This window comes from Agelaius tricolor, unplaced genomic scaffold (genome assembly GCF_023055355.1).
Source record: "Agelaius tricolor isolate 1412-34295 unplaced genomic scaffold, bAgeTri1.0.p SCAF_2, whole genome shotgun sequence".
Lineage (NCBI taxonomy): Eukaryota > Metazoa > Chordata > Aves > Passeriformes > Icteridae > Agelaius > Agelaius tricolor.
In genome coordinates this window covers 78,464,144-78,481,910 of record NW_027269262.1, presented here as the reverse complement: position 1 = coordinate 78,481,910, position 17,767 = coordinate 78,464,144, and the positions used below count along the sequence as shown (strand labels likewise).

At 38.9% G+C, this 17,767-nt stretch overlaps 1 protein-coding gene across 1 annotated transcript; it reads left to right on the top strand.

Annotated features, from left to right (window-relative positions):
* Positions 1–1,411: 1,411 nt before the first annotated feature.
* On the top strand, positions 1,412–17,550 carry LOC139587385 (carbonic anhydrase 3-like). The gene is made up of 7 exons (XM_071421655.1): positions 1,412–2,408; positions 3,299–3,496; positions 10,336–10,454; positions 11,287–11,379; positions 12,228–12,293; positions 13,170–13,325; positions 16,370–17,550. The coding sequence occupies exons 1-7, from the start codon at positions 2,363–2,365 to the stop codon at positions 16,487–16,489; spliced, it is 798 nt and encodes a 265-aa protein (XP_071277756.1). The 5' UTR covers positions 1,412–2,362; the 3' UTR covers positions 16,490–17,550.
* The last annotated feature ends 217 nt before the right edge of the window (positions 17,551–17,767 follow it).

Below are 17,767 nucleotides of genomic sequence, written 5' to 3'. Positions count from 1 at the left end.
GAGCTCAGTGAAAGCAGATATATGAAAGACATTTGTTTTTCCTCAGAAATAATTTATTTGCTTGAAAGGTCTGAATTAAAGTGTCTAATGTTAAAATATTTTCTTAGATTGCTCCTTCTTTCTTCCCACAGCCATTTTTAGGTTATCTAAATGTCAAGGAGTTCAGAACATACGCTAACTCTGAAAAATTGCTGTGCATGAGAGCTCAGGACAGAAATTACAGTATCTAAAAATTCCTGAGTCTTCCTACTCAGGCCATAAAGTACAACATCAAATCTATACATTAAAGTCAGTTTAAAAGACTCAGTACTTTTATGTCACATGCTCTCTATCTGGAGATTTGTCTTTGGGTCATGGCAGTAAGAAGATGCTCAGAAATGGAAGTGAAAACTGGGGAAGAGGTGGGAAGTAGTATGTGCTCTGTCAGACATAAATACAAAGCTCCTGTGTACCTTGTTCATGTCTCCACTTTTAATACTGCAAAGTCACTGGAATACCTTGGGTGATTCCAAACCTTGATTTGTTATCTTGCCTCAGATTGTTCATGGCAAAGTTATATGTAATTGTTCATTAGCTAACACTTCTCTTTAGCTTCAATAACTCTTCCAATTTATTGGTGTTTACCTCTCTGATGCAGTGCATAGAAAGACAGCTGTCACTTACCCTCTTAACATTTGTTTGCTATGCAAAGCACACTAAGCTTTTATAGTCTCATCTTATAAAAGAGGCTCTTTAATGGCCTTGCCTCCCCTGCACCTGTTGCAGTTCATCGTAATTCAGCTTCATGAGGCCAACAGACCTGTCTCAGAGGTCACACCAGGGTCTCTTCAGCTCCAGGGACATGTCCTTGGTTTGCTCCTGTGTTTTTCTGTGAGCAGTTCCTGCTGGTAATGCTTTTTGACATGTTATCACTAACAGACCCACTCTTCCTTCTCTTTCACTTCCTCTTCATTTCAGAAAAAAATCTTTCGGCTAGGGCTATGATTCAAGACCACCGTGTAGCACCTTCAGCAACTAAGTATCACCCACTGTAGTTTACACAACATTCAGGAATACTGATTTTTTCTGCACTATGACTCCACGCTTCCATCCTGTGCCATTTGCATTTTTCTTCAACCAACTTGTACGTTTTTACCTCACTTCATTATAAGCAAGTAAAATAAGCTCAATCCTTCTTACACAGAAAGTCTTCTAAAATTTAAATCACAGTCATTCATCTTTCAATCTACTGTTTTGTCTTCTACTTAGCCCCTCATCCATTTTACACCATTGGTGCTAACCTCTGTCTTTATCTCATCTGGCAATTCTCTGTGTGTCAGAATAACAAATATTTTTAGAAGTCATTTGATTTCTGTGTGCCACATAAGGAACACATGCCTGCAAGCAAGTATGCTTACAATTTTAAGTGCAATCTGATGCATAACACCCTGCTAAATGAAAGGAGAATTAGAGCTGAAGCAAAACAAACAAATCCTATGCTTAATTTGATAATTACGATTTTATCTGGAGCTGACGGGAACTGGATCTTCAGCTAGCTTAATGATTTCCATTTACCAAGAAGCATTGCAGTAGAGGAAGCAGCACCTTTTTAAAGGCTGGAGCAATTAATGCCACCGAATTTTTGCAGGGAAGCTGTTTATGAAGGCAACGGGAGACCGCGCAGCAGGGAGCAGCGCTGGAACCCAGGCGAATACACGGGAATTTCCTAGGGAAGGGTGTGAACCTGTGATAGCCGTTTGCACAAAAGCTGTTGGACTCATCCTCTCACCCCCTGCTGGCCGCTGGATCAGGGCTGTGCCACACACCCAGGAGGGAAACACGGCTCCGGCGCGGCCTCCTGGGGAGACACCCAGCCCCTCCGAACCGCACAGGCCTCACGCCAGAAGAGGCTTTCTACAAACGGCCATAAAAAGCCCCGCCAGCCTGCCTGGACCTGCACGTTTCATTTCAGCAGCTAGCCCTGCTAAAGCTCCCTGGCTGATCCGGCTGCGCGGTCGCCCATGGATGAGCACCTATTTCACTTGAATTTGAAAACTATTCCTACGTTTCCCGTGCCGAGTGCTGGACATTCGTGCTTTACTATATTCCCATCTCCCCCGGCAGCCCTTTCCCCGCGCTGGGCATTCCCGGAGATGTCCCGACCGGTTCCTTCCCCCGCATTCCCGGGGGACAGCGGGAGCTGGGCGGGCAGCCCGAGGCAGCGCCGCTCTCCCCGCCCCCGGCTCCGGGGCCCTCCCGGGTCCGTCGGGCGGCGGGGACGGGCATGCATTTGGCGGGAGTCTATAAAAAGCCGCCGTGAGGCGAGGCCACCGTCCTGCCAGAGCCGCCGGCAGAGGCTGGGGCGCGGCGCCGGCACCGCACCATGATCAACCCCAACTACTACCCCTGGGGCTACGACAGCGACAACGGTGAGCAGGGGGCCGCGCCCGGCCCGCTCCTCCCGGCACCGAAACCCGGGCGAAACGGGGACTCCGCTTCCCGAGGGAGCATGGCGGGGATGCGGGCTCCAGGCGGGCCCGGGCTCTGCAGGTGGCGGGGCCGAGGCCGCTCGGTTGTCGCTCGCAGGCACGGAAGAGGCGAAGCTGGTGGAAGGAGAGGTCAATGGCAGGGGGTCTTTGAGTTAAATAAAGTCAGTTTTCCTACAGTTAATGTAAGTTAAAATTGGACATAGCAATATGTCCAATTTAGGGCAGCCCTCATGCAGGAAGAGCAGTGCTGGGCTGCAGGCCCCGCCTGCCTGGTGAGGTTGGGATATTTGTGGTCTCTTGTTCCTGCTCTCTCTTCTGCTGCTGGAAGAGCAGTTCAGCATTGGTCAGGCTTTTTCCACATGAACTTCTTGGTAAAACTATGATGATAATTTAATCCACGTTTCAAATTCTTGGCATGTCCAGGGATCAGTGACCTTTTCTCATTCCATATGGCTACATGGTCCCATATTTCAATCATTTGGGTATATCCCATCTTATTTCCAGCCACTGCTGGACTTGGAGTATACACCTCTGGTTTTCCTCCTTGGCATATTATCATTCTCCTAGTTGTCAGTCTTGAGGTTGCTGTAAGAGTTTAGGTTCAGTTGAAGGACTTTAAGTATCCAGTATTCCAGCTAGAAATCAATCTAGTTGCTTTTTATACAGTGAAACTCTTGACAGGGCATGAATAACAACTAGGCAATTACTTATTAATGCATTTATATTATGTTCTATACTTAAGCAAAGCCAAGCTTGTGTTAATTGTAACAAGTATAATTCATATCTCTCTGGAAAAGATTTTCCTGATACTTCTCTGTACTTTTTTGTAGGACCAGATCAGTGGCACAAAAATTACCCTTTTGCGAAAGGACGCCATCAGTCACCAATTGAAATCAATAACAAAGAGGTGCATTATGATAGTTCTCTACTGCCATGGTTTGCTAGTTATGATCCTGGTGCAGCTAAGACCATCCTCAATAACGGGAAAACCTGCAGAGTTGTATTTGATGATTCATTCGATCGATCAGGTCGGTTTTGTTTTCATCTCTGTCATTACATAGAAGTGACTGTTTCTCAATTTGCATGGCAGAGCCTGCTCTGACTGTTCAGGCTCTTGGAAGGGTGCTGTGTACTGCCTGTGTGTGATGTAGAGGTTTCTCTGACTGGTACCCTGTGCTGCTGCTGCTGGCAAAGTCTGAGTCTCCTTTTAAAGTTCATTGGTAAAATCCCAGGGAATCGAGAGAGGCGCAAAGAAACTTGGTAGAGGGTGAATTAAGGTGTAAGATAAATTTCTGGAGCTGCAAAAAGTCATTGCAGTTGTGTTGCTTTTCAGGATGAAGGAGGCCCAGACTTTTTCTGTGAGAACTGAATTCCATTTTGCCTATTTGAGATGCCCTGCAGAACATCTTAAGTTACAATATTTAAAAACTCTATCCATGTAATTTGTGATAAATGAAGTAACAAGCCAGACGTTGCCACAACGTCATGGCATTTAATCAGTTGAAAGTCTTTTTGGCATTAATGAGGTTTTGTCTTAATGAAGATTATAGGGCTGATAAATTTAATTGTGTCAGCTTTTATCCAGTTACATCTATGACAGCATACAGTGTACAGACTTATTTCTTACCTGCATTGAAACTTACACTTTCTATATGACTAGGACTGACAGCTCTAATTACTATGAGAAATCCTACTCTTAGATTGTTTCTTGTTAAGTATATATGGACATGGATTTAATTTAATGGATTTTTAACTCATTAGTTGGGTTTCATGAAGCTGAGGATCAAAATGTATGTATGCTGGACTAGTTAATATACTATCAAAACTCACAAATTAATATGCAGTTAAGAGTTTTGTAACTTTGCTAGCAAAGTGGGAATTTTCAATGTTATTTGAAGAAAAATATTATTAATGTCAGATAAAATGATACAAAAGTAAAGAAATGTAGCTGTGGCATATGAGATCTCCATGGCTATTACCATTTTTTACCATCTGTTGTATTTGTTAAAACTGCATCAGATATACCAATGGTTGCATCTTCTGCATAAAAATAAAAGTGTAAACACTGTGAAAATAACTCAGATTTTGAATTGGAGAGAGTATGCAGGCACAGCAATCTACAGCATGGATGCAATGCTCACCACAAAGAACAGAAAGTTTCAGAATGTTCTGAAATTTTTTTCAGATAAACTGCTTAGTAACTGTTGTGTTTTGATCTCAGAAATAAAAAGCGACTCACTGCAAAAAAAGTAGGTGTATATCTCAACTCTTTGAAGTCAAGAAACATTCAGTGTTTGTTGTTATGTCTCCTTTGTTATACCATTGCCTGCAGAGTCTGTGGGTGGTGTTCTTTCTCTAATATAATGCTAATTGCAGGACACATTCCACTGTGCATACTCCTACTGACTTGAACACATTTTCAGTTTTTTAGGATAAGTACAATGGCTTATTTTTTATGTAAAAGAACCACCAGCTGCACAAAACATACATATACAATAGCAATCATATAGGAATGAAGCTTTTATTCCTTTGGACAAAGATACTCATTCTCTCTATGTCTGTGTCTGTGTCTATCACTCTGTCTATCTGAATTATTTTTGAGTTAACCAGAAAACTAAGCATTTATTTTCCTGACTTTTTTCAGTTATAGTGGTCATACCTGTATGACCCATATCTGTACTTCTGTCTACATTTTCATTAGTTTGGATAAAATAGATTGCTGAATAAATTGCCAAGGTGAGTGATGAAATCAATTACTTTGGATGTCTCCAAGTTTTACATTCATTGTATATCCTGCCAAGAACAGTTGGAGAATTCACAATTGAGGACAGTTTCTTAAATTCAAACAATTGAAGTATCAATATCATCCAACGTAATTCAGGTATTATGTTCAAAATAGGCCTTATTACTTTTATGCTTAGGGTGAGCCTAGTGGAAGGGATTGGAGAATTTATTTCCAGCTGTTTATAAAGTCTGATTGACTTTGAGAATCTGCCACAAAATTGAAAGCTTTGCTGACTTTGCTGACAGATGAAGTTGCTATAGGAGCAGTATCATTCCTCTGCTGCCTATCCATACAAGTCAATGGATTCCTGTGGATTCAGTTTTCTGTACCCATGTAGATGGATCTTATGCACTGTAAAATGATTGCAGGTGGGGGCTGGAGTCTGAAAATTAAGGAAAGAACTGGGAGCTGAAATCAAACCTTCTAGGTAGCTGGGCTCAGTAGAACACACCAGAACTTGGGTACTTTGGCAGCCTACCACTGCTGTGTTTTTTTGGCCTAATTGGCAATTCAGATACTCTTTTAGATCCAGCAGTGACCCATTTTTGGTTTGAATTAGGGCTGAAATCTTATTTCCACTATCAAAATCCGTTTATTTCTAAAATTCATAAAATATTCATATCATAGAAGTGTCCTGAGAGCTTCTAGCTGGTGGGACTATTGTCATGATGTTCTTTGAGATATATAACTTCCTTAAAGTTAATGACTATTTGGCTGTTGTTGTAATACCTTGGTTAGATGGTTGTACCAGTGTTTGATTATTTGAGAAACAGTAAAGATACAAAAGTCTGGTAATGGAACCCAGACAGAGCAGCTGGACAGAGATACCCTGAGGTCACATGGATACCTGCCTTCATCTTCCCTCTTTCTTTGTTGTTTTTGTCGGCAGTTCCTATGGACTTTCATCAACCAAATAGATTCCTACTTCTTCTTTTACTGCTTTCAGATGGGTGACATTTAAGGGTTTGGAGTACCTCAGTGCAGGCACACATTCTTACAGGCTTACCTTGATGCTGTTTTCAGACTCTTTCCTATCAAAAAAAAAAAAAAAGTGGATTTGAAAGTAGATGATGCAAAAAAGAAAAAAAAATAGAGACAGTTACTGTAAGAAGTCAGGGCTTGTTGCTAATCAGCTCTTTTAGTATGGCCAGGGCTTGTGGCCAGCATTTCCTCAAATACTCCTTTGTGTGAAATCTCATTTTTTTTTGCAAATGAAATTTTTCATTATCAACTTCTGGTAAAAAAAATGTTAATTTTTTCACTGGTTTTATAGAGTGAAGACAAACCCCACTAACTTTAATTGAACCAGGGGGAAGTCTGTCCATAGACATTCTAGTTTTGGTTGATTCCTGCAAAATGCTACTTAACATTTTGTCTGCTGAATTTACACTGTAGAAAATCAGTAGCTGTTACAAAAATAGCACCACTAAATCCCAGTACTTTTGTAGCTGTGGTAGCACTCAATGGCTGTACTGCATAAGGCAAAAGGCAGCAAAGTTAAATTCTTCCTTCAGTGTAATAACACATTTGTCATGTCTGCATGAAGGTATTGAGAACTCCTGTACTTGGGTACAGGGAATTTAGGGCTTGACCTTCTGTTAACTTTGAATTTCCATTGTTAGAATTAAAAGTGCTTGACTTTTAATTCTAGTCAAGGGCCTGCTGAGGCTACAGCTACACAGAGGACTGACAGTTTTCTGCCCCTGGAGGTGGGGCAGCCACACAGATCACAAATGAGTATGATTTGGGAGCTCACTGATGAACAGGCTGTGATCCAGGGGCACAAAACTGGCAAAGATGTGTTACAGTGTAGGTGAGGGTGGGTGGCAAGCTGACAGACTTCTGTCTGATACTTCTCTTTCCCAGTCTTCCCTAAAAGAGTACTAAGTTGCATACAAAGGTGCTACATGTCTATTCAGTGCTTGCTTAAAGAATATTTCAGTGAGAACTGAAATTTGAGTTCCAAAAGCTTTTAGGAAACACATTTTATCCCTGCAGTTAGCTGGACAGTTTCAGTACAGAGATCCTCTTCTGAGCAGAATGTGACTTTTAGAATGTGCCACTGATGTGAAACAGCTGTGGGTTCTGTACTGCACTGTTAGATTCTATTATGAAGCAGCATAACAAAGGTAATGTATCTTTTCAATTGTCATACAGTAGTACATTTCTAATTTAATTCCATTGGGGTTTACCAGTGCATTTTATGGACTTGGGAGGTTGTGTGATCATAAATCTTCCTAGAACAGTCATTTCTTGTCATGTTTATAAACAGAGCTCATCTCATAAGTCTTCTTTGTTCTCTGTGGGTTTTTTCCTCTGCCTTTACAGCAGACAGGGAACACTTTTGTGTAGGCATAACTTTGCCAGTTTTACTTTTAGTGAAGGCAATGACAATTGACACTAGCACAGATTAACAACCAGACCCCTACAGGGTTGGTTGCTGCTCAGCAAGTGGATGCACATATTTGAAAAGCTTCTTGTCACTTTTCTGTTGTCAAGGGAACCCAGCTAGTTGAGATAAAGTGACTGGAGGAGCCATCTCCACTCAACTGCATGACACCTTCCTTTTGTTGTGTCACAGAGTGAGAGACGGGGTTTTCTTGACTTGGTTACATCCTTCTGTGTAACACTTACCCTAGTGATTACACTGAAAGTCAAAAAAAAGCCTGTTCTTTTATTAGCCCATTTTGCCTCATGCTGCTCAGCTGATGACAGATCAAATAAAAGGTGAGCTTTTTTCCAGAGCAGATGTCCATGTAGGATTGTTTCGTGATAGATCATTCTTCACTGTGGATGTGTGGAGAGCACAGAATTTGAGCAAGACAGACTGACATTTTTATATCTGGTATCAGGCACTGATGGGTCACTGAGGGTGATGTGCAAACCCATTTGGAGTCAGTCACTGAGCAATGGGATGAGAGTTTGCAACAATAAGGCACTAAAAAGGAGTGAATACTTCTCTCTCCTGTCTTCCTGAGCTGGTTTGTGTATTCCTGCACCTGGGCCGAGTTACATTTTGGTAATTCTACCATGACTCTCAGATATTTAAGGTGAACATTTCCTGTTGAACAATTGTCAGAAAAATTCCCTCTTACATGTACTAACATTGTTGAAAAATAATGTCAAGATACCATCTCTTCTTTTATAAACTTTATTTTATATTCTTTTTTTGTCATGTGGTTGTGCATTTTTATTTGCATAGTATTGAAGCCCACGAGGATAAAGATATGTTTAGAATTTAAGTTCCAAAGCACATGCTTAAAAATAAAAAAAACCTCACTAATTTTGAGCTATGCAGACATAGTTTGGGATTTTTAATGTTTTAAATATTAGAGAACTTAATTCTTGTTTATTTTTGTTTATTTTCCCCTTTTTAAAATGCAGGAAGATTTAATTTACTTACACTGTCATTTCATGTATTTTTATGTTTAATACTACACACTTGTAATTACAAGAAAGGAAATACCTTTTTGTCCTTCAGGAGATGTTGTTTGCATCATTCTTTCTACTTAAAGTGTGCTAGGTAAAAATTACTGCCTATTTATAGATGAGTAAAACTGGAATGTGTTGGCATGAGATGATGCAGAGCTTCACCTAATGCCCAATCAAAAATGTCTGCTGATGGCCCATCAGTGGAAATAATTACATACTTTTACCTTAAAGAGGATTACTTGGCCTTACAGATCTATTTTAATGGAGAATTGATGGCCTTGTCAACTACTACTCTTACCCTGACTGTGTTCACCACAGTTATGAATGTCTGTGGGAAGAAGTAAAAGGAATTTGTTGAGAAAAACAGCTTGCTCAACTCTTAGTGCTGTATTTCTTGAGATGATAATGGATTTAGTTATTTTCAGATTGAAGGATATTTTTTCTTTTGTCATATAAAGAGCAGTTCTTGAGAACTGCTGAAAGTTTTATAGGAATGCTATAACTTCTATCCTCAAAAAAAGTGAATGAGAATTGAGTATCTTCTAGTATTTGGTGAATATAAATATGTTTTTCTAGTTCATTGATTCTTTCAATAGACCACCTCCATTTACAATATTATTTATAAATGGTAACATTATTTAGAAAACTGGATATCATTCATCAGTGGCTGGACTTTTCTTTAGGAAAATAGCTTGCATTCTTAGTGTTTGCTTTTCTTTGCTTTATTTTCTGCATTCTTTCTCCTCTTCCATAACTGGAGGGAGCAGCTATTAGAGCAGAAGCAGCATCACTGATTTCATAACTCTTTAAACAAATAAGTCATAGCCTGCAGTAAGATACACAATTTTGTTGTGTTTTCTGGGAATTTTTTTATCATCTAGCACTTCAGTAGTTGATCTTAATCCTGGTTATATTTGTGTACTTTCACATCAGCCAATCCTAGATTCAATTCAGGAGGAGATTAAGACATCTAAATTTAGGTGTTTTATTGTGGGATTTTAAAAGTTGGTGGGTTATATCTAAACTGCCATTTGAGGCAACAGAGTTGGAGTTCAAGGAATCCAGAGAGCAATTCAGGTCACTGTCTTGTTGAGTGTGTACTTTAAGGCAAGTAGAATTCCTGTAGAGGCTTGACTGTTCTGATTAGGGGTTACTTCAGTTACCCAAACACAGGCATCCTGTGACATGTTTGATAACCTAATCTATTTCCCCTTGCCTCCAGATATTGGTTTAGAATGTACCAATCTTCCAGATCCTGGATCAGATCTCTCAGTCTTCCACAGATCCTGGAAGATCTGGATCTTCTACCAGATCTTCCACAGATCCTGGATCAGATCTCTCAGTCCTGTCCAGATGTCTCTGGACTATTCCAGAAAGTACTAGGTGCACATTCATGTACCTGAATTAAACCAGTGATCTCTGGTGACTTTAATGGAAGCCTAGACACAAGAGTTCTCCGCTGCCTGTAGGTGCGTATGGCTGGAGGCGGTGGCCTGACATGTGGCTAAAATCAGTGCAGATTTTCAGAGCACAGGGCATCTGTACAGCAAATATGTAAAGACATGAGTAAATATTGTAGATACATATGAATTTCATTTAAAAGCATTGGGAGATCTTGAGTCTGATGCTGTTGCAGATTATCAATTGCAGTGCTGAGAGGTGGGCCACTTCCCGGAGTCTACAGGCTGCGGCAGCTGCACTTCCACTGGGGCTCATCTGACGACCACGGTTCGGAGCATGTTGTGAATGGAGTGAGGTATGCAGGAGAGGTAAGACTCACCACTTCTTGCTTTAAAGCAGGGTGTAAAATAAAATTTTACTATTGTTCTGTTGGGACAAAATTTGTCATTTCTCTGTTTTTCTGGAAGTTCTTTCTGTTTATTTATCTGTGCCTTTTTATTCTTACTCCCATTGATTCTTATAAATCATGTTGAAGTCATTCTCACAGCAGGAGAAAAGAAAAATTCTGTGTGAAGTGAAGGTTTCCATATTCTCAAACCAGTGTGGTGTGAAACAGCACAGCAAGACTGAATTACTCAGATGCAGTCCAAACTTCCTAAAACAGTATTCTGAAAACACAGAATTATAGTAGAAGTATAAAATTGCACTGATAGAAAGGGGTGGGAAGAATGAATTACCTTGATTCTTGAGCACCTTAGGATTGTAAAGAACATGAGAAATGTAGACTAATAATATACATGAATGACATTCATATGGATTCTTTGATAGAATTGCTGTAACTCAAATGCCAGATGGAAATGAGTCACATATCAGTAGAGGATGTCTGAACTGCATGGTCTACCTGATTACTTCAGCAACTTTTGATCAGCTTTAAGATGAGATTACAGTTATTTTTTTTCAATTTCTTATTCAGATATTAATAGTTTCTTTTAAAGCAAATAGTATAATTATGCTATTAGATAGCTAGATACAGCTATTAGATGACTTTGCTGTCCCTTTTTCATCTCTTTTTTTGGAAGACCTCATTATCACCCCTTTTTTCCTCAAACTTACACAGTTATATGAAGAACTGTAAATTCAGCCTTCTGATGGCTTGCTGTTGAATAATGGGGCTTTTTACATGTTTTTCTCTGTTTCAAGCTACATTTGTTACACTGGAATCCCAAATACAGTAATTACCTTGATGCTAAGAGAAGAACTGATGGGATTGCTGTTTTGGCCATATTTTTGCAAGTAAGTAGAAGCATGCAACTTTCTTTGCATTGATACTATGAAGTTTCTATTCTTGGAGGGTTAAAAAAAAGCAAAACTCTCTGGTGGGTATATTTTCTAGGGATCCTACCACATTGAAGGGGTTGACTTTCAGTAATGTATCCCTTTCAAGTTACAGAGCATGAGTCATATTATCTCAAGTGGTATCCAAAACTACACACACTTGTCCCTGCAGCTATTGTGTCACTATGTGGCTCATGGAATGGGGACATGTGTCAGAAGTAGCCCTCTCACCAACAGCAGTCAGCTGTCTTTTTGGCTAACTGGGGACAGATTTCAAGGACATGTATCTCTTCTAGGTTTTTCATGAACTTTCTCTCAAACAAAATATCTCACAGGCAATACATATTACTCATCCTTTTTTTTAAGTCCTTTTCGGGGCATGCAGCCTTAGCCTGAAATATTAGTTGTTGCTCTCTTTTGTTTAATTCATATTCACTAGACTCAGAACTAGAGATAGAAAGCTGAATGTCTTTTTTGAGATCATCAATTGCAAACAATATATCTGACCATGAAATGTGTGTTGTGAAATTATCTGTTATGCTAAAATTTCTGTACTGAAACAATTTCCCCTTTTGTATCATAATATCTGTTGGGAGATACAGGCAGAGGTAACAGACAGAAGACATAGCTTACCAAGCTGGTAGGGGTGATAGGTTGGGTTAATTCATTATAATTTTATAGTTGATAGATGTTTAGGTAGATGCTCATAGGTTTATAGTTGATAGATGCTCATATAGAAAAATAGGAGAAAGAAGAAACCTGGTCAAGCAGAACTCCTTGCTTAGCTCACACTTTGTTCTTTACAGGTAGGGGAAACTCCCAAACCAGAGATGAAGAGAATTCTTGAAGAAATAAATGCTATCAAAACAAAGGTAATGATGTTGAGCTTTTCATTATAGGAAGATTGCTCAAAGTCTCAGGGCAAAAAAAAAAAAGAATAGCAATGTCTGACTTCCTAATTTTCAGATTCTGCTCTGCAACATTTCTAGAATATATTTGGGAATAAAACCATGGATAGCTTTTCCCTAACATGAAAAGTCCTTTCTTCCATTTACATAAGAGCCTTCTTTGACTTTTGCAGGGCATATGAGTTTGGCGAAAATGAGCAATTTACCCAGTCTTTGCTCACCTAAAAACTAGTCATGTAACCTTATTGCCTCAGTGAGTAGTGCCAAATAAAGGGCATATTTCGAAATTGGTCCATTTGGTGTTAATATATAGGCTGCCTAATGGATCTCTGGAAATGCCACTGACTAGACATTTGTGTCTTAGATAACATTATGTGATAAATCTCACATTTCATAGGCTGTCTTGTTTGTTATTAGCACAAATATTATAAAAGCAGTACCTGTCTCACTTTGTTATATGATGACCTAATGCAATATTCAATAGATAGAATTTCCATAAGAAAGGAGGCCAGAAGGAGGAGTATTTCTGCACAGAAATGAGTGAAACACATTGGTACTGGACACTGCTTCACATGAGTTAGCTGAGGTACAAGAAGCAGCATCAGGGAGTTTTCTGTTTCATCATGCTTCTCTGGGCCCATCTGTGAGGGTCATTTGGTTCCCCTGTCTCACTGCACCATTATATCTTGTGTAGATCTGTGCTTACTTTCCTCAGTTCATACATTTGCATTATCTGAGTCACTCCCCGTTTCTTAAAATAAGAGAGCTGCGAGTGAATCTTGGCTAGATTTGTTGAAGTTTTCTGTTTTGTTTTGTTGTGTTTTTGTTTTTATTTTAAAGGGGAAAAATGCTCCTTTTCCAAACTTTGATCCCTCAATTCTTTTCCCTAAATCTCATGACTACTGGACATACCATGGATCTGTCACTACTCCACCTTGCGAAGAGTGTGTTACCTGGATTATTCTTAGAGAGCCCATCATAGTCAGTTCAGACCAGGTAAACTTCACCCTTCATTTTATTTACATGCAATAACCTGAATTTATTCTTTTCACAAGGAAAACAGTCATTGGATTTGTGAGAAATTGCAGGATTAAAAGGAGAGTGAAGAACCACTCCATATCCAACACCATGGTAGTTCAAGCCCACAGACATCAGAGAGCTTTTTAAATCAGTAAAAACATACCACAGTGTAGATGGTCAGGGTTTTTTTTCAGAAATATAATTTATCAGAATACAAATGTAATGGGACTGGTGATTCTATCTGCCCTGTATTGCAGATGGGAGTGCAAGTTGGAAATGTTGAATTACATGCTTGATACCTGTTTCTGGAAGGCATACCAGCTAAATTGTCACAAACTGGAGCAACATCAGCTAACTACAATTTATTGTTAATATCAAAACCTTCTTTTGTCACTTACTGTAAAGAAGTATTTCTTGTTAATTCCTATCCTATTTACCCCCAACCCACTTACAGGAGTTTGAATGCCCTCTTTAAGCTCATTTCAGCCTATGATTCCACTCTTACCACACAAGTCAGTTTTCTCACTTGAGGTTATTCCTCTAGTCAGCAGACTAATGATGCAATACCACAGATTTCAAGGCTCCAGGATACAAAGCACATGAATATTAATCAAGGGACTGACATATTATGTAGGTATTATATTTAGACACAAAACTTCTCATTTTAAGTTTTCAAGATGATAATGTGTTTAGTGCATTCGTTGATGTGGATGTTATGACAAAAAGGAAGTCTTTTTATTTTCTAGTACTTTTTATTTAAGTGGCTCTTTATCTTTTAAATAATATAACTCAGGTATGATGAGAAACTTAGCTGGCAATAGATGAAATATGGTAATGTGTTCATATAACTTATGGCTTAATTTTCTGAGCTTATTGAATTGCTCTGCCTTCTGTTTCCTTGTCCATCCAAAAATTAAAATACAGGGGCTATTTTAAAGTGTGTACTTGTGTTAAAAATACAAATATGGTCTTACTGGTTTCCACCAAATGAATCATCTTAGATGTTTATATTACAGAAGATCAGCTACAGATTATATTAGGAAAAGTGTAGTCATTATTGAGCATCTCTTATTTAAAATGCATTTTTAAAGAAATAACTAATCACATTATTGATCCAGCTTCATGAAAAGACTTTTTGACTACAGTTTTGTTTGGGTCATGGTCTTTTTCTCAGCTGTTCTAAAAGTAGTGAGTTTCAGGAAACATACAGACTGTTCTTTAACTATCCCTCTTGTAGAAAAAATGGAGCATTTAAGTTAAAGATGAAATTGCTACATAAAGATGAGACATTGGCTCTTACCCTGAGGTAGCTGCTTTTCAGGCAGAATTGGCAGCGTGTGTGAGTTATTGTCTAGAAATACAATAGAAATACTTCCCTCACTCCAGAGTGCCTGCACTCTAAATAACGTATTCATAAGAGGATTGTGTTGCCAATTATTTCTAATCCTAGACAGTGTAGTACCATGGTAGCCTCATTAATAGTGATTATTTTAAGTGTGTGTGCATTTGCAGTGGGTTTCTTGGATGCTTTTGCAGCCAGATGGTAACCATATATTAGCCACAAGGGGAAGTGCAGTCGCTGCAAATCAGTGCTCTGCAGGAAAATCAATTCACCAGAAATCCCAGGGAGATATAGTGTGGGTGGCCTAGCTGCTCAGATTACTTTTAATGAAAGAACAGGAATTTAACTGTGGAATAACTCTGTCTAATTGCAGACTAATTTTTTCATCTTTATGTAATTGTAGCCTGAATACATGTTGGTTTTTTTACTGAGTAGAGCAGATCTTCCACAAATAATAAACTCCAGCACCCTTCTCCAATAGTAATTTATCAGTTTTAACAAAACTGATGAACAATTTTCATCTCTTCCTGTACAAATTATTCTTCATCTGAAATCTGAAATTTAATTTCAGAATATTAATCCATTGGATGCATATTATGCTGGTTATAAATGTGATCCCATCGTTGTTGAGGCAGACTGAGATGGCTGGCTTTTCTGAGCTGTTCAGTGAATATTAATGTTGAGATGCCCAAGCTAGCTCAGTCCAGAAACTGGAACAAGTTTAATCACAGTGAACCTAGGCTTTACAACCTAGACAGAAGTTCTGCTTGTATTGGCCTTGAAGTCTGTACTGAAAAGTAGATACCTCAGCATATTGAAGCTCCTCACAGACAAAGGTGATGCGTCCCTGCATGGGGCTATGTTTTCAAGTTACACATGGGAAATGTGTGAGTGCTTTTCACAGTAAGTCATTCAAACAGGGACAGGTTCAAGTGTCTGAATCACAGCTGATGTGCTTTGGGTCTAGTGCAGTGTGTGGTAGTGACAACAAATGAATATAGGGTATCTGTATACATGTTGCATCCTTTGAAAATTAGAAAGCAATACAGAAAGAGTATTAAATAACTTTGATGAGTATGGGCAAAACTGTTCATATGGCATCTCTTGAAAAAGGAAACATATTTTGGTATGGCCAAGGAGATTCAAGCTGCAGACCTTGTTTACAAACCATTTGAAACCTTCACCAAGTCTTTATCCACATTTAAATTCCACTTCCTGTTTCGAATAATGAACTTCTTGTGTCACTGCAGCAAAATATATCCTCTGCTGCAGACCTACCATGAACATGAACAATTAGTTTATAATTCAGCTTTAAAACCTTGTCATTCTAAAGCATTCTTAACAATCAGGCACTAAGGCAGGGTTAGAGTCGGAGAGGTTTATTACAGCATGTGCCACTGGATTCACATTTTCTGAGTGCTTCCCAGAGTTTCTGTGTCTGTACACAGTTCTGTAGACAGTACCTAAATGACACTATTTTTCACAATGCTGTTCAAATAGGACCCATTTTTCTGTTTGGATTATTCAGAGTTCTTTTGGTGGTGGGGTGAAGGACATCTTCACAACTTTGAAGGAGACTTTTCCCCAGCTGGACCAGCCTCCTTAGTTTAATTGTTGGGCTGTGGATTTGATCCCAAAGGATTTCCATCAGGACACTTCAATTTTTGCTCTTCTGCAGATGGCAAAGCTCCGCAGCCTCTCCAAGAATGCCGAGAACGAGCCCGATCACCCCTTGGTTGATAACTGGCGCCCGACTCAGCCGCGGTATTTCAGGATGGTGAGCGCATCGTTCCTCTAGGACCTGCCTCCTCCTGGGTGGCTCTGAGAGAGGCAGCCTCTACAAATAAGAGGTGGTTTTGTTTGTGTCTTTTACACAGAACTCCAGCTGTAGGTCTGGAGGCTGAAACTTGAGTTGTGGAATGAGAATTTCACCTTCAGAGGATAACATTTATTTAGGCAAATCCTACTGTTAAAATGGAAGTAGAGAGTCTGTTTGGTTCTTCATGACTGCTTTAACATTCGCTTTTGTTAATAGTTCAAAAGAAGGAGGAAGATGCTACTACTAATTACAAGACAATTTCCTATTGTGCACATGACCCTTGATGCTTGTCTGATTGCATGCTAAAGAGGTTTCAGTTAAGAGGAGTGATTGTTTTCACCATTAAAGACATATTTTTCAGTAGATGTTTTCAGCATTACCCATATCCAGCTCTGAGCTGCACTGGTTAATCCACAAGGCATTCTTGTAAATTATAAACTCTTTTGGTCTTTGGTATGTAAAATATGAAAGGACAGGAAATTGTGTTATAATGACTAATAAAGAGCTAAACTTTTACTTTCTTAAAACAATGGACAGGTGAAGCAGAGGTCTATTCTGAAAATTGTATTCACCAAGTTATATGTAGTTAAAACTATGGGAAGGGGGAAGAGCTCTTTCTTTTTGTGTCACAACTGGTTCTCTTTATTAGAAGACTAATTTCCATTTTAATATTGTAGCAGTCAAGGTGACATAAATTTTGTGAAGTTGTTCTTTGTATCCTTCGTATATATTTTATTCATGTATGCAAATAGCTTTTCTGTGTAAAAAGGGTGTTAAAATAAGAAGAGTCCTTAGTCTTTTTAATTATTTTTGAGACAAATTCTCATTTCATATACAAATGTAATAAATCCTGCTGTCAATGAAGTTTGTGCATAAACATCTGAAACCACAGTTGGACTCTTAATCAAAATGCAATTGACCAACATGTTCTTGTCTCTTGTTTTGGCACAAAGAGCAATGAAACAGGGTTGTGAGCCTCTAATTGAATAACACTATTTCTACATTAAAAAGTCAAATAATAATAAAACATTTACTTAAGATTTTTTTGTTCTGTAGTTTTTTTTACTATTTAGAAACACGTAAAAGTAACAGAATTTTAAAGAAAGACCTGTCAATGTCCTCTGTGTTTTATCTTTATAGAAACTGATGATGCGTAGTATCTTTTTCAGATATTTTTTTGAACTACAAGAGTATTGATTTCACATGACACCAAAATAGCCACATCCTTGAGACATCCACATCTATTCTTTTAGTGAG

Bases quoted from the DNA above. Each gene is read 5' to 3' on its own strand.
- LOC139587385 (XM_071421655.1), top strand. From the start codon at position 2,363: ATGATCAACCCCAACTACTACCCCTGGGGCTACGACAGCGACAACG. The intron at 2,409-3,298 runs GTGAGCAGGGGG...ACTTTTTTGTAG, and splicing joins GGGCTACGACAGCGACAACG to GACCAGATCAGTGGCACAAA. The intron at 13,326-16,369 runs GTAAACTTCACC...GCTCTTCTGCAG, and splicing joins TCATAGTCAGTTCAGACCAG to ATGGCAAAGCTCCGCAGCCT.